The sequence below is a fragment of the Eutrigla gurnardus genome (assembly GCF_963514095.1).
Source record: "Eutrigla gurnardus genome assembly, chromosome: 8".
Lineage (NCBI taxonomy): Eukaryota > Metazoa > Chordata > Actinopteri > Perciformes > Triglidae > Eutrigla > Eutrigla gurnardus.
Window position 1 is genome coordinate 5,487,392 of NC_139922.1, and position 16,898 is coordinate 5,504,289.

General features: G+C 43.7%; 1 protein-coding gene across 1 annotated transcript in view; it reads left to right on the top strand.

Moving 5' to 3' along the window:
• LOC311017870 (ephrin type-B receptor 2-like) overlaps positions 1-8,587 on the top strand; it is a 58,253-nt gene extending 49,666 nt beyond the window's left edge. Inside the window, exons 9-16 of the mRNA XM_084016505.1 lie at positions 296-363; positions 513-635; positions 1,973-2,220; positions 2,503-2,718; positions 2,849-2,998; positions 3,347-3,540; positions 5,397-5,552; positions 8,097-8,587. Coding sequence (XP_083872631.1) covers positions 296-363; positions 513-635; positions 1,973-2,220; positions 2,503-2,718; positions 2,849-2,998; positions 3,347-3,540; positions 5,397-5,552; positions 8,097-8,205 — 1,264 coding nt within the window. The 3' untranslated portion in view covers positions 8,206-8,587. The remainder of the gene's footprint in view (positions 1-295; positions 364-512; positions 636-1,972; positions 2,221-2,502; positions 2,719-2,848; positions 2,999-3,346; positions 3,541-5,396; positions 5,553-8,096) is intronic.
• The last annotated feature ends 8,311 nt before the right edge of the window (positions 8,588-16,898 follow it).

Genomic DNA, 16,898 nt, shown 5'->3' on the forward strand with positions numbered 1-16,898 from the left:
GTGATTGATCATGTGACCCACTAATGAAGTACCTTGTCACATTGAACCCAAAGTTACTCCCCAGACGCTTTCCACTGAATTCTTAGTAAGGTCAACTTTCACTAGGCTGTGCTGTGTGTGATTGAATGTAACAATTTAAATGAAGCTTAAGTTTAAAACCACAGCACTGATAACCAAAACACTAAGCTGTTTCCAGATCTTCATCTTCATCACATGGTTTTCATCAGGGCGAGGAGTTGCACAGGTCTTGAGGACGGATTTGTTGACATGCAAGCCTCTGTGATTTTGTCCCCAGCAGGAGAAGTTCTGACAGAACAGAGTCAGAATACACCGACAAACTCCAACATTACACCAGCGGCCACAGTAAGTATCACTTCTTTACTGCTGCGGTACGTTGTGAGCAGAAAGACTCTGCTCTTCCATGTGGCAGGTTTCTGGTTTAGGAGAGTATTTTTATGTTTCAGTTTTGTGTGTGTGTAGCTCTTGCTGTCTCCTCTATCTCTCTGTTGAAGTGTCACCAGGAATGAAGATCTATATCGACCCCTTCACATATGAAGACCCCAATGAAGCAGTCAGAGAGTTTGCCATGGAGATTGACTTTTCCTGTGTCAAGATTGAACAAGTTATTGGTGCAGGTAAAGTAAAGTGCATGACAAGGGAAATTACACTGAACAAAAATATAAATGCAACACTTTTGTTTTTGCTCCAGTTTTGAAATCAAATATCTCAGACTTTTTCTATGTACACAAAAGGCCGATTTCTCTCAAATTTTGTTCACACATTTGTTTAAATTTGTGTTAGTGAGCACTTCTCCTTTGCTGAGATAATCCATACACCTGACAGGTGTGGCATATCATCATGTGCCTAAGGCTGGTCCCAATAAAATGCCACTCTAAAATGTGCAGTTATATCACACACAATGCCATCTGTTTTGATGGAACAAGGAATCAGCTCGCTGAATGCAGGAATGTCCACCAGAGCCGTTGCCTGTGAATTTGATCTTCATTTTTCTACCATAAGCCGTCTCCAAAGTCGTTTCCAACAACATCCAACCGGCCTCACAACCACAGACCATGTATAACCACGCTAGCTCGGGACCTCCACATCTGGCATCTTCTCCTGCAAGATCATCTGAGACCAGTTTCTGGACTAGCTGTCAGAATCCGTCTCAGAGAAATGCATCTGCATGCTTGTGGTCCACATCTCGACCTGACTGCAGTTCCTCATCGTAACCACCTTCAGTGGGAAATGCTCACCTTCAATTGCGTCTGGCACTTTGGAGGCAAGGTGTATATATATATATATATATATATATATATATATATATATATATACTTTTTTTTTTTTTCATAGCACCTTTCAACAACGGGGCTAAGTGCTTTACATAAAACATTCAAAGCATTGGAGAAAACACATTAAAACAAGCAAATAAAATAAAAAAATCTATAAAATAAATAAAAAGAAGTGATCTCTTCAGGGATGAATCCTGGTTTTCACTGTACCGGGCAGATGGCGTACAGCGTGACATCATGTGGGTGAGCGGTTTGTGGATGTCAATGTTGAATACAGAGGTCCATGGTGGAGGTGGGGTTCTGGTCTGGGCACACAGTTCTTACATGGTCTGCATACTCACTGGACATGTCACCCATTGAGCATGTTTGGGATTCTCTGGATCGGCGTATACAATCACCACAATCAACAACCTGATCAACTCCATGCGAAGTAAATGTGTTGCACTGTGTGAGGCAAATGGTGGTCACACCAGATACTGTTTTCACAAGAGGATATTTCAGGGTACTAAGAACCCTTTAATAGGACTCTGAAGGTACTCACTGAGGGCACATCAGGGCATGCCTTGCCATATCAATGCAACATGTCATATTACTGTCTAACAAGATAACAACACTTTATCAACTATTAGTCATGATTTGTTTGAAATGCCATCCACTGACTGCTCTCATCCTCCTGTCAGGTGAGTTTGGGGAGGTGTGCAGTGGAAACCTCCGGCAACCTGGGAAGAGGGAGATCCTGGTGGCTATTAAGGCGCTGAAGGCGGGCTACACCGAACGCCAGAGGCGGGACTTTCTGAGTGAGGCGTCCATCATGGGCCAGTTCGACCACCCCAACATTATCCATCTGGAGGGGGTGGTAACCAAGAGCAGCCCTGTGATGATCATCACAGAGTTCATGGAGAACGGATCCCTCGACTCCTTTCTCAGGGTAAAGAGACACTTGAGTGAACTATTTGGCTGGATTCTGCTCATCTTCTAAATAATCACAGAAAATTACATGGTCATTTTTGACGGAATTATCTATCCTTGAGTTGATTAGACAGGAAAGGATTTTAGGAGATCTGATCCCAAGTCAGCAAGTATATGTAGTTGATTTGCAGTGGATTTATAGAAATTAAAATATACAGTCCCATTATCAAGCACACATTGTTCAGGCATTTCTTTGTTAATCAGAAAAGACCAACACAAATGGATGTTTTTTCTCTTGCAGCAAAATGATGGGCAGTTCACAGTGATCCAGCTGGTGGGAATGCTTCGTGGCATAGCAGCAGGAATGAAGTACCTCTGTGACATGAACTATGTCCATCGAGACCTTGCAGCGAGGAACATCCTGGTCAACAGCAACCTGGTGTCCAAAGTGTCTGACTTCGGTCTGTCTCGCTTCCTTGAGGATGATACTTCAGACCCCACCTACACCAGCGCTCTGGTGAGTCTTCATAGACTACAGCTGCTGTTCAAGTGTCTTAGTGTCTTGGCAAGTAGGTCAGTAGGTCACTAAAAAAGCATCAGTAATGGAATGATGGATGTCTTTGTCTTTCAACCATCACACTTTCCAGGGAGGAAAGATTCCCATCCGGTGGACGGCTCCAGAGGCCATTCAGTTCAGGAAGTTCACCTCCTCCAGTGACTGCTGGAGCTACGGCATAGTCATGTGGGAGGTGATGTCATATGGAGAAAGGCCTTACTGGGACATGAGCAATCAAGATGTGAGTAAAGCCCTGTGGATCAGCCGGCCTTATATATAGTATATACACAATATAAAATGAATTATATTCCAGTAAAGTTCCGTCATTATGAAAATATCCCTTGTTTTCACATAAGTCATATAAGAATATTAATCCCAGACCCAGAACTACCTCTGCACGACACAGAGTAGAAACCAGCACATTTCTAATTACAAATATTAAAGTTATCATATGGCACCATCTATCATGTGGTCTATCTCAGAAAGCAACAAACAAACATTGGTTTCACCTCCTTTCATTTGGGATCTGATGGTGTGTCTTGTGTCATGTTCTGAGTTTCAACATTAGTTTTCATATACATTCTTCTAGGTCATCAATGCCATAGAGCAGGACTACAGGTTACCGCCCCCTATGGATTGTCCTAGTGCACTGCATCAGCTCATGTTGGATTGCTGGCAGAAAGACCGCAATAACCGGCCCAAATTCGGCCAGATTGTCAGCACCCTGGACAAGATGATCCGCAACCCCAACAGCCTCAAGGCCACGACACCACTGTCATCAAGGTATGAAACAGAAAGGACCTCCAACCCTTCACACTGTGGTTGACCTCTCACACATCCAGCGGCGGCACCAGAAAATTATTATTGGGGGGGCAATGAGGGAGTCTGATTGTTTATAGGAGGTGCTAGTGAATTCTGACACCAACAAATAATACTATAATAGATATAGATGTACTGTTCCCGTGGCCGTGCTGATACACTACATATTGTCGAATGCATGTTACTAAACGTTTATCATAAAACAAACACAAGCATATTTAACTACTTTTAATGAAATGAAGTGCCAAACAACAAGCACAAAAAACAATACAAATCCACCACAGAGAACATCTGTGGATTTACAAGAGTGTAACTGAGAATTGTAGCACAGTGTATAGTTGTATACAATATACTCTTACAACTGTCTCCTAACTCGCTAAATATGTTTTCTCTCTCCTTCTGTTCTCCTCTCCTTCACTCTCCACTCCTGTCTTCCTCCTCTTCCTCTCCTCTAAACTCCTCCTCCTCACTCTCCACTCCTGTCTTCCTCCTCTTCCTCTCCTCTAAACTCCTCCTCCTCACTCTCCACTCCTGTCTTCCTCGCCTCTAAACTCCTCCTCCTCACTCTCCACTCCTGTCTTCCTCCTCTTCTACTCCTCTAAACTCCTCCTCATTCACTCTCAACTCCTCTCTTCCTCTCCTCTAAACTCCTCCTCCTCACTCTCCACTCCTGTCTTCCTCTCCTCTCCCTCCCTTTTCTCCTCATCACTCCCCACTCATGTCTTCCTCTCCTCTTCCTCCCTTCTTCTCCTCCTCACTCACTCTCAACTCCTGTCTTCCTCTCCTCTAAACTCCTCCTCACTCACTCTACACTCCTGTCTTCCTCTCCTGTAAACTCCTCCTCATTCACTCTCAACTCCTGTCTTCCTCTCCTCTAAACTCCTCCTCCTCACTCTCCACTCCTGTCTTCCTCTCTTCTAAACTCCTCCTCATTCACTCTCAACTCCTGTCTTCCTCTCCTCTTCCTCCCTTCTTCTCCTCCTCATTCACTCTCAACTCCTGTCTTCCTCTCCTCTTCCTCCCTTCTTCTCCTCCTCATTCACTCTCAACTCCTGTCTTCCATTTCCTCTTCCTCCCATCTTCTCCTCCTCACTTACTCTCCACTCAAGTCTTCTTCTCCTCTAAACTCCTCCTCACTCACTCTCCACTCCTGTCTTCCTCTCCTCTTCCTCCCTTCTTCTCCTCCTCACTCACTCCCCACTCCTGTCTTCCTCTCCTCTTCCTCCCTTCTTGTCCTCTAAACTCTGCTTCAGTCGCTCTCCAATGCTGTCTTTCTCTCTTCTCCTCTCCCCTCCCCCTCCTTTCTCTGTTCTCCTCACCTACTACCGCCCCTTCGTCATCCTCGCTTTCATCCTCATCCTCCAAGTCCGTCATCACTCTGTCCTGCGTCCGTAAATCACCACCACCATCGTCCACTCTTATTTGCTTTTTGGCTATCACAAATCGGTCCATTTCGCTCTGTTGACACAATCGCTAACTAGCCGCTATGCATCAACCACCGCTAACGTGAACGTCAAATTCAGGCTGCCGTCTGCGTGCAAACCAGCCAATCAAATCACACGACACAAGAAAAAAAAAAAAACCCAATCACCATAGGAACGTTATAAACAATATTTCTTCAGATGATTGATTGTTAATGTCTCAGTGTCTTAATTTGTTCTATATTTGTTATAGTTTTTAATCCATAAATATTTCGAGGGGAGGGGGGGTAAAAGGGGGGGCGCAGCCTTTGACAGGAGGCCCTGCTTGACCCCCCCCCCGCACCGTCACTGCACACATCCACTTTAATAGGTTCTTCTTGTCTTCTTTCTGTCCACCAGTGTTCACTTACCTCTCCTGGATCGCACGGCTCCAGACTTCTCCTCATTCAGCACAGTGGACGAGTGGCTGGACGCCATCAAGATGGGACAGTACAAGGAGAACTTTGCCAATGAAGACTTCACCAGCTTTGATGTGGTGTCTCAGATGACCATGGAGTATGTTAGATACTTTGATACAGCCATGCTGTAAAGCAGACATTTACCCATAGAGAGATGTGGTGATGACACTGTTTACTTCAATCGTATTCACATGCCAGGGCTCCTAGTCTGTAGAAAACTATGATCTAGTATTCATATCTTCAACATCTAGAATGACATTGGGACCCTGAAAGAAAAGCGCAAGTGAAGCGGCTTACACACTGACACACTGATTGTATACACCAGGAGACAGGAAACACACTGACTATATACACCAGGAGACAGGAAACACACTGACTATATACACCAGGAGACAGGAAACACACTGGCTGTGTTTCGGATCGCATGCATTTGCGCCGATGCATGAACGAGACTTGAGAGGATCCGCCGGAACTCGTCATAAACACGCCAAGTTCCCACCACGTCCAAGTCGGACACAGGTGCACTTCACAGACTTTTTTTTAAATTTAAACTTTATTAATAATTATATACATAACAAAAACTATCACGGACTTTGCACAAAGAATATGGCCTGCCCAGTGGCGCTGGCTTTCTTTGTTGCTGACGAACTCGAGCCGAGGCATTTGAAGTCCCGTTGTTGACGGAGGCTGAGGAATTTTCTCACGTGGGAAATACCACGTGATAATTCTAACCAACTAGGGCAACGTTGAGGGGAGTGTCTTATGTCCGCACTTATTTGAGACCATCTGCACAGAAAAGCATGCAGAGGGAGGTACCCAGGAGATACCGCAAGTTTTTAAAGTCATGTGACATGTCGCAAAGGGAAGTTATCACCAGCTTTTGTGACGTTTTTTTCCCAGAATGCCTGGTTTTGCGAGGCAAATGCATGCGCATGCTTGATTCGAAACGCGCCTACTGACTATATACACCAGGAGACAGGAAACACACTGACTATATACATCAGGAGACAGGAAACACACTGACTATATACACCAGGAGCCAGGAAGCTGACGAGGAACAGCTGAAACACATTGGGGCAAGTAGGTAATCTACACGAGAGGTCAAAAGAGTCAAGACACCAGAAACGACAAGGAGCAGGAACCCAACACGGGACAAATCTACAAATTAAAACAGGAAAGGAACCTACGAAAAACCAAGATCATGACAGTAATATGACATGTTTTAAAATGGCATGGTGGTAAAATAAAATAAGGAGGGGGGATTTAAAATCCGATCCTTTAGATTTGATTGGTCAAAAAGTGGGCCGGGCATATGTGGTATGGAGAAATATGGAGCATAGAGGACTTCCACCCAAACCTCCCTCACACGCATTGTTAAATACATTTTATTTGATTAGAAAGGAGACATACAGTTCATTTGGCATATTCCAATTATACTATTTTAGTTGTATATATATTCATTTTATATATCCTCCTTCCTTGTTGACACAGTATACATGTAGAGACTTTGTTACAGTACATTCATTATTATAAATCATTTTTTTTATCTCACTGTGTCCTTAAAGCAACATTTAAGAAGTTTTCCTCTTCGGTCCCCCTACAGGTTGGAAGGGAATTGTCCATTACTGCCGTCGTAAATAATTTAGCCTACCGCAGCCTACCGTCGCACGCACGTTATTTGTTTGTATGCAGAACCGGCTCTGGAAACGATGAACGAGTTGAACAATGTCCAGGGACAAGGTGGAGTAGCTAACACCTTAGCTAAGATTAGCTAACATGAGCCATAGCGATACTTACATATATTAGCACAATAGCTAACGCCTTAGCTAACATGAGCCAATAAAATAATCGACAATGTATTGTACACAGATGCACACTGTTGGAAAAAAAATGATTACCGGTATTATTTACAAGTCCAGCAGCAACAAAGCCAAGTCACCATCCGTCTTGCATTTTGTAGCCTCCTTCAGCTCTCGCCAACAAGTGTGAGGCGGTCCGATATTCACTCTCGTTCAAGCTCTTTCTTTGTCATGTTTTCTTTTCTTCACCTCATCGGACATTATACTCCTCCTTTTCTTTGCAGGCTCATTCGTGACGCCAATTTAAAAACTACCTAGCTGCAAGGTATCTTCCACGCACCTGCCGTGTGTTCTCCCACTGATCTCCACGCAGAGCCTCCACCTACCGGCTTTTGTAACGCTTGCCGTAAAGCAGGTCAAATTCGTAGTCTTATTAGAACTACAAAACCGCTACCCGACGAGGCAAAGTTACAGCTGATAGACGGCTGCAGAGTGAATGCTGAAGTGCCGTTCACCCGGTTTTGAGGTGATGAACCACTGAAACTATTTTGGAAACATTATTTTAAGGCACTAAATACTCTTTAGTGTTGCTTTAAAGCTGCAGCGTGTAAGGTCTGACTAAATCCTCCAACCATTAAGGGTCAGCAGTCTTCTTCAAAAACATGTAAATACATTTTGACAGTTTTTTGAGCCCCACTCACTGCTGCTATGTATACGATCATTTTATTAAAAAAATAATTAAAAAAAAACTTGGATTTCCTCATCCAGAAAACAGGATGTCCAAGAAGATTGGTTAGTTTTGTGGTATTCAGAGGTGGAACTGACCCGAGGTTTCTCTTCAGGGACATCCTCAGAGTGGGAGTGACGTTGGCCGGCCACCAGAAGAAGATCCTCAACAGCATCCAGTCCATGAGGGCCCAGCTGAACCAGATCACTTCAGTGGAGGTGTGATCTGGGGGACAGGGAGCACACATGCTCTGTTTAGTAGGGAAACCCAGCAGCCACCAACCCTGCATTCTCCTGAACCCTCTGAGGACACAGACTGTGACTTCAGACCACCTCCACCCTCCTCCAAACTCTCCAGAAGGTTCCATCCGTCTGCAGCACCACACAGATGTTTGCTCGTTTCCTTGTAGCTGCTGTACGTTCAGGGACCAGTCCTGCTAGGGGGCATAGTGTTGTAGTTGACCACAAACAGAGCCATACAAACCCAGTCTTCAAACTGCTCTGGCCATGTCTATTTCATGGGACACCTTGTTTTGGGGATTTATCCTATACAGTGAAAACACACCATACTTGGCTGCACTACTACCAACAAATCAGTTTCCAAAACCAGCCTTGCACTTTGATTTTTTACCAGACTCAGTGTTGTAAATGAAAATGAATGAATATGAAAAATAGCAAACAACTAAATTCCCCCTACCTTCTGAGGTAAAGCTGGTAGAACCCATTATTTTCTTATGTAGAACTTAGAGGTGCTTACCGACAGTAGGCTCTTACTGCTAGCTCTGTCACACACTGATGCTGCTCTTCCAGACTTGACTGAGAGGCCACAGGGCACAGTGCTGGTACCCTGTTTTTTTTATTCAAAGTTATAATCCCCAACAATTTCTTCATATCAAACCCCAAGTTGGTGCTCTTGATGGTAGGCAGTTTATCATCAGTAGGTGGAATCAAGGAATCACACACACACACACACACACACACACACACACACACACACACACACACAAATAAGTATATACACAAGCACTGGACAATGAAATTGTCAACAGTAAATACATTTGCGTTATGTAATTGCCTCTCTTTAAATTATTTGTATTCTTTCTGGAATACTGAAATGCACACAGAATTCAATAGCATGCCTACGCACAAGGGACTTAGGAGGAATGATGCACTTTTGCCTTCGCAAAGTAAAAATATTCAACACTTGCTCCTCTTCTGCAGCCAGTAGCCAATAGGTCTGGGCTTTGTAATATAATTCTAGATCCATATTATCAAAACATACTTGCTGTTACAAGTAGCACTCACAGGTGGCACCAGACCAAGCAGGACCTTCATTTTTAATGATTATAGTTTACCTGCAAATAATGAAATGAACTGTAACTCCTCAAAGGCACATAATGTCATAAAGGGTAGCCATCAGCAGCATGTGCTAACCAGCAGTGTGCTCTTCGCTCGATGCTACTGTGTTGCGGAGGCAGAAGCGGTAACAGCTTGCTCTTTGGAAGCACCTGATAGAGAGAATCGTTTACAACCTTTGCAAAGTTGTAGCACAGTGCTACAGTGGTTTCTGTTTGGTTCAGTTTGACCCCCTGTTAACACTGCAGCACGTTTAGACGTCTGCTGGTTGTGTTGGGTTTTTGCTCATTGTGTTTGTCGGCTCGCGGACCCGAATGAAGTGAAGAGATTTGCCCTTTAAAAGGGCTCTTTAAAAGGTCACCACATATTTCAGCGTCCGTGCTGTCTGAAGCTGCAGATGCTGTTTTCACTGCACGTCTGAGACAAATGAAAGATACTCCCTCAGTGGCCTCCTCAAAATGAATCATGTGTGAGCTGTGCATCTGAAAACCACCACTCATATATCCAAAAGCCAATTGTTTGATGATCTTATTTTTGACAGACATCGTCTTAACATTTTTGACCTTAAAAAAACCCACTTCAGCTACCTGAAACGGACCATATATGCAAACATTTGGATTGGACCACACACTGTCTGTCCTGCACTGAGTCCACTGTCCCATTTACTGTGAAGCTCCACGATGTGTGAAGGTAAACGAAGCTTAGAGCTTTAAAAGTTTTACCGTTCTACATATCAATATACTTTATTTTGACTTCAACCCCAACAAGCTGAATGGCGTTTGGTTAACACTCCATCACAAATGTGCAATCTTTGTTTCAGTGTTTAAGAATCTAAATATACACAAAGTAATCTCAAAGCTCAATCGTGCTGTGGATTAAAACTCAAAACACAGGTTTCACAGAAGTGCATTGTACTCCCGAGAACAGATGGTATCGCCCATTTGTCTGATCCTGTGTTTGAACTGAAGGTCTGGTATCTCTCTGGACTCACTTGCTGCAAATTCATTACAGTCAACAACAAAGTTTAGCCTTAAGCGTTGAGCCGAACCTCTGCTTACCCCTTCTGAAGAGGGACAAACACACATATGGTGTTCCCATAGGGCTGCATTGGTTACATCGATTCATGCATGTCGTTATTTTGAGATAACATTTTTTGAGCAAGTCTTTTTCTTGTTTGTTTTTTAGATCTAAAGCCTCAGCAAACATCATTTCCGTCAGTTACTTTACAATCCATTTGGCTGTCGACAGCTATGGTTCTGGTGTGATTAGGTTTGGGCAGCTAAAACGGGTTGGTTCGGGTTTAAGGCATCACAACAGCGTGGCCTGGCTTGTGACAGACATCTTAATTATCTATTAGAGCCATTGGAGCTTTGAACCGAGGGTGTAATAGGACCAAACAGCTAATGTTGCTGTGCTTCTTGTGAGGACAGTCTTTGCAGGACAGAAGGCTGTATGAGCTCCCTCAGAATGAGTGTTTCTCCTCTCAGGTTTTCTGTAGGACATGCAGACACCATGGAATATGAACCCTCCAACTCTCTTCTGATTATGTACTTATAGACTGCATATTTGCTTTTATGGTTCAAAGTGATCCAGCTGAGGTGAGATGCTGATTTCAGAAATGGGTTTGGATTCTAAAGGGAACATGATTTTTAGGCCTCACAGAAACGGTACACTATCACAACTCTATTTTGTTGCTTTTTAAAAAGTTGAATTTTGATAAAAAAAAAACACAAAAAAACTGCTCTTTTTGTATAAATGGTATGTGGTTGTGACAATAATTTTTACTTCACAGAACAAAAAAACATTTATTCTCACCTTGGGTCATGTGATGTTTGAGTGATTCTTTTTTGGTATCAGGACATTTGGCATGTTAAGCCCTTCCTTGTACTCTTCTAGCATAAAGCACATTTTACCCACTCACTGTTTACGTCCTGTACATGACTCCTTCCTATCCTCAAAACCCATGAACCTGGTCTTTTTTTTTTGTAAATGGTCAGAGTGTCGTCCGTTCCTTTTAGGATTCTGTGATCAGCTCTCCCCCGGCTTGATGTTTTTAGATTCAGTTCTCTCTTCCTTCCAGACGTTATGATCTGTGAAATCATAATGTGTGAGGTAAAACAAAAAACAAACTCTCGCTAGAAATGCAGTGAAGGTTTGAATTTGTGTTATTGTTCATTTCAAGGCTGGGAAACCAACTGGGCAAAGTGGGGGAAAGGCTGCAGTTGGTTCACTTTGACCTCCTCTCCTGTTCCATCCTAGTGCACAGTGACGTCGCACGCCAGAGTGGAGATAAATGCACTGAGCTAACCGGTGCAATATTTAGCGGTGCATGTTTATGTTCCAACATGTTCTCTATGTTTAGTAGACTGCACACGACTATCTCATCTAAAAATCTCATGAGACATGTTTGTTTCACATGTCCCATGTCTAAACGGAGTCACCATCATGACCATCATGCTTGGTCATTTTCCATAAAAACAGGTGCTTCCACGTCCACTCTGAAGCTCTTCCAACAAATGACTTTTTTTCACGTCTTCCTTTTACCTTTTGATATTTAGTAAATGTTGTTCAGTCGGTTTTTTTCAATGCCAGCCTGCAATATTTTGTCATACTATGTTTGGCATTATTGTAACAATGGTCATATATGTTGTAGGGGTGCACAAAGACATTGTACTGCACTGTACATATGCATGATATGCACATTTCACTGATCAGCTCGTCATCTTCAAACTGGCATTATTTGATGTGTATTGAGATATCCACCTAACTTACTACTCTTCACAAAAAAACACAGCGTGGTCCCACTCCCTGTACGTGTGAATGATTCAGAGCCTCTCATACAAATGTGAGCATACAATCATGACGGCATAGTGGCCAGGATTTTATTATTTGTGCTCTTCCAATTTTAGAAAAATGAGACAGAAGAAAAAACAAACGCCCTTCACCCTAAAGCATCTCCTCTTGTAGAGGAGCCAAACAATGAGGTCTCCTTGAAGACATCAATCAATCTGAATGTTGCCTTCAGTGACAGCACATGTGATCCTTCTGCCAGCCTGGATGAATGTCTACTTTAAACATGGGCTAAATTGGGTTTCAATAACATCCCAACAATTCAAGATGTGTTTCCCACAACGACGTATTCATTTTGGAATAGTTAAGAACGCGAGGTGACTATTTTTAAAGTTGTTTCATGTGGAAAATGTCTCACAAGAACCTTGATTATTCTGTGACGAGCTTTGAATGGACCCAATAAATCTGCAAATTCTGTAGCAGTGAGAGATAATCCTGCAGCACACGTTGACTCATGATTTCCATTTGTTTGTGTTTATGATGAATTGACCATGTGAGTTCAACCACAGATGCACTGCTATAGGGGAATAGAAACAACCTCACTTGAATATGACCTCTCTATGTACAGTTCAAATAGAACAATGGTTTTGTGTGTTTCGGTGTGTGTGTGTGTGTATGTGCGTGCTCCGTTCATATGCTGGCCCATGTTTGAGCTCGGTACTCTCATAGAGCTGAAATGAGACGTTCTGGTTCCCTGTAGACGAGTTGGAGACCCTCACCTTCTACACATTTGGACTCTAAGGGAACATGGTGGGGCGCTTGATTTCATTGTGATGGTTAAGTGTTCAGATCCGCCTTGTGTCTGTGTGTGGAGTGCACAGCTGGAATCTGAACACGGTTAGCCTAGCTTAGCGTAAAGGCTGATTTGTTTACCCAAAGAGAAAAGGAGGAGGGAGCGAGGAAGCAACACTTTCCAGATATCATTGATTAGCACATTGGGTTTAGATTTGACCGACACATTGATCAGTGATGCTACATATGGCAGCCAGCTGATAGATTGCAGTGTAGACTTGGACCCATGGTCTTGCCATTTGTTTAGTTCATTTTGTGTTTTATTTTGAAGTTCCCTGTCTCTTGTGTCCTGTTTGACTTCCTGTCTTTGTGGTTTTGTTCCCTCCGTGTTTCTGTGTGTCACGTATTGTTTTAGTTTTCTTAGCCTGCCCTCGTGTCTGCTCACCTGTGTCTTGTTTCCTCTTCTTCCTGTGTCTGTGGGTCGGCCATGTTTGTTCTTCATGGTCCTTGTTACGTACTAGTTTGTTTTAGGTCAGTCCTTTTGGTGTTTTTTCCTGTGTTTCATAGCCAGCTGTTTTTGGTGATTGGTTGATGAAGCTCACTTTTGTATATGTACACACACACACACACAGTACGACTGCTGTAAAATGAACAATATCTTTGTGTCTTGCTGTTGTTGATTTCTCTCTCTCTCTCTCTATTTCACATCATGTTGAACTATTCCTTAAAGCTACTCTGTGTACAGATCAAAACTTCATATTGAGGGTAGTGTCTTACTTTAACAAAATTCTGAACAACTGAACTGAATGCAAATTGGCGTCTTCCGCAGCCCCATACAGAGCAGCTGATCTACAGTCTGAAGTTTATAGTTACGTCTCAGAATCCAGTATTTCAGCTTTATGGAGTACCTGATCCCTTTACTGCACAATCTTCCTTTTTGCCTGACCCGGGTGACCCTGAAAACATTTCTACTCCAAAGCACATGACACAAGGGTCGGTGTTAGAGTCCAGAGGGGTCACCCACAGCCAAACACGCCTCTCTTATCAGCCCTTACCACTGTGATCTCACTGGAACTTTTGTTTTTCTATTTGATGCTTTTCTGTATAAATGTATATTTGATGGTATACCTGTGAACGATGTATCAGTTTTAATTATTTGTAATTCTGTTATTGGTTTATTTTGTAAAAAACAAGAAAATTAAAAGCAAAGAAAGAAATGAAAACATGACAAACTTGAGTTTTGTAGCAACTGTCTTCAATAAAAAACAAAAACAATGGGGACTATACGCAGTGTTTCCTTCTTCACATGAACTAACCACATTGATTATGAGCAGATGAGGATAACACAATTTTATTTTATACATGAGACATGTTGGCATATACATTCTATTTGCGGTAGTGACATTTGTATAAACTACTATATGAAACAATTCCCATCACAACCTTCACAAACAATTTGAGATAAAAACGTCACCCAAATGCATTCATCACATGGTGGTTTTCACACTGTGATGCAAGCATTGGACACAAGAGGGAAGTAGAGAGTCACTCTTCAAATCCCACAGACTACATTATACTTATAACAGGAGCAGTAAGACACGTGGTAAGACACGTGGTGCCTGCTTCTTTATTTGGATCCACCAGCAGTGATTCTTCCTGCATCCATTTAAACCATTTTGTGTTTGTAAACAGCGATCACGCATGTTATGGGCGGAGCCAACTAGTGACAGAAAGTGACAAGTGTGACCAAAAAGACAAAGAATATGCATCATCTGGACACCTTCTCTGATGATTTGAATGGTTTTCCCCAGATTCACCTCCAACATTAACACTAGATGAAAATAAATGTGAAAACTATTCTCAAGATCTGAAATGCTCAATCATCCATCCATCATCTATCCATCATCCATCCATCCATCCATCCATCCATCCATCCATCCATCCATCCATCCATCCATCCATTCATCCATCCATCCATCATCCATCCATCATCCATCCATCCATCCATCCATCCATCCATCCATCCATCCATCCATCCATCCATCCATCATCCATCCATCCATCCATCCATCCATCCATCATCCATCCATCCATCCATCCATCCATTCATCCATCCACCATCCATCCATCCATCCATCCATTCATCCATCCATCGTTTACCACTTATCCTGTATTCAGGGTCGCGGGGGCTGGAGCCGATTCCAGCTATCATTGGGCGAAGGCGGGGTACACCTGGACAGGTAACCAGTCTATCACAGGCTGACATGTAGAGACAGACAGGTAACCAGTCTATCACAGGCTGACATGTAGAGACAGACAGGTAACCAGTCTATCACAGGGCCGACATGTAGAGACAGACAGGCAGCGCCGTCGTATACGGGGGAAAGGTGATGACAATTCTAAGGGCCCACAGTCCGCTAGGGCCCACACACAGCCCCCAGTAGGTGGCAATGAATGGGTAGAGGGGCCCACACCGATATTCTTTCAGGGGGCCCAGAATTCCTATTAACTGCCCTGCAGACAGGTAACCCGTCTATCACAGGGCCGACATGTAGAGACAGACAGGTAACCAGTCTATCACAGGGCTGACATGTAGAGACAGACAGGTAATCAGTCTATCACAGGGCCGACATGTAGAGACAGACAGGTAACCAGTCTATCACAGGGCCGACATGTAGAGACAGACAGGTAATCAGTCTATCACAGGGCCGACATGTAGAGACAGACAGGTAACCAGTCTATCACAGGGCCGACATGTAGAGACAGACAGGTAACCAGTCTATCACAGGGCTGACATGTAGAGACAGACAGGTAACCAGTCTATCACAGGGCCGACATGTAGAGACAGACAGGTAACCAGTCTATCACAGGGCTGACATGTAGAGACAGACAGGTAATCAGTCTATCACAGGGCCGACATGTAGAGACAGACAGGTAACCAGTCTATCACAGGGCCGACATGTAGAGACAGACAGGTTACCAGTCTATCACAGGGCCGACATGTAGAGACAGACAGGTAACCAGTCTATCACAGGGCCGACATGTAGAGACAGACAGGTAACCAGTCTATCACAGGGCCGACATGTAGAGACAGACAGGTAACCAGTCTATCACAGGGCTGACATGTAGAGACAGACAGGTAACCAGTCTATCACAGGGCCGACATGTAGAGACAGACAGGTAACCAGTCTATCACAGGGCTGACATGTAGAGACAGACAGGTAATCAGTCTATCACAGGGCCGACATGTAGAGACAGACAGGTAACCAGTCTATCACAGGGCCGACATGTAGAGACAGACAGGTTACCAGTCTATCACAGGGCCGACATGTAGAGACAGACAGGTAACCAGTCTATCACAGGGCCGACATGTAGAGACAGACAGGTTACCAGTCTATCACAGGGCCGACATGTAGAGACAGACAGGTAACCAGTCTATCACAGGGCTGACATGTAGAGACAGACAGGTAACCGGTCTATCACATGGCTGACATGTAGAGACAGACAGGTCCATCCTGCATGTCTTTGGACTGTGGGAGGAACCTTGAGAACCCGGAGAGAACCCACACTTACACGGGGAGAACATGCAAACTGGACCACCCACATCCTGAAGTCCACCTGGAACTGATCAGGATAGTTGAAAATAAACTGAGTCTTCCAGCAGTGAAGACGATGTTGTGATCGTCTCATTCTTAAAAGAAGGAAAAGGAGGGAGCTGCACAACTCTCCTGCTAACTGACTCCAGGATGTCTGCTCAAATGAGCTCTGCTGAGAACAGACTGTTTCTGTGTCTGCACCTTTAAATGCTAATGAGCTCTGTCTGTCATTGTCTACTTGGAGAGAGATGGAGACGATGCCGCTTACGCTAGCGGTAGCATGCGCCAATGTTTACGTGGATGTATCGCTATGGCTACTATGTGGCTCAGGTGAAGTTGCTGGGTCCCGTATGTGGGACAGATCCTTTTACGAGGGTCAGTGTC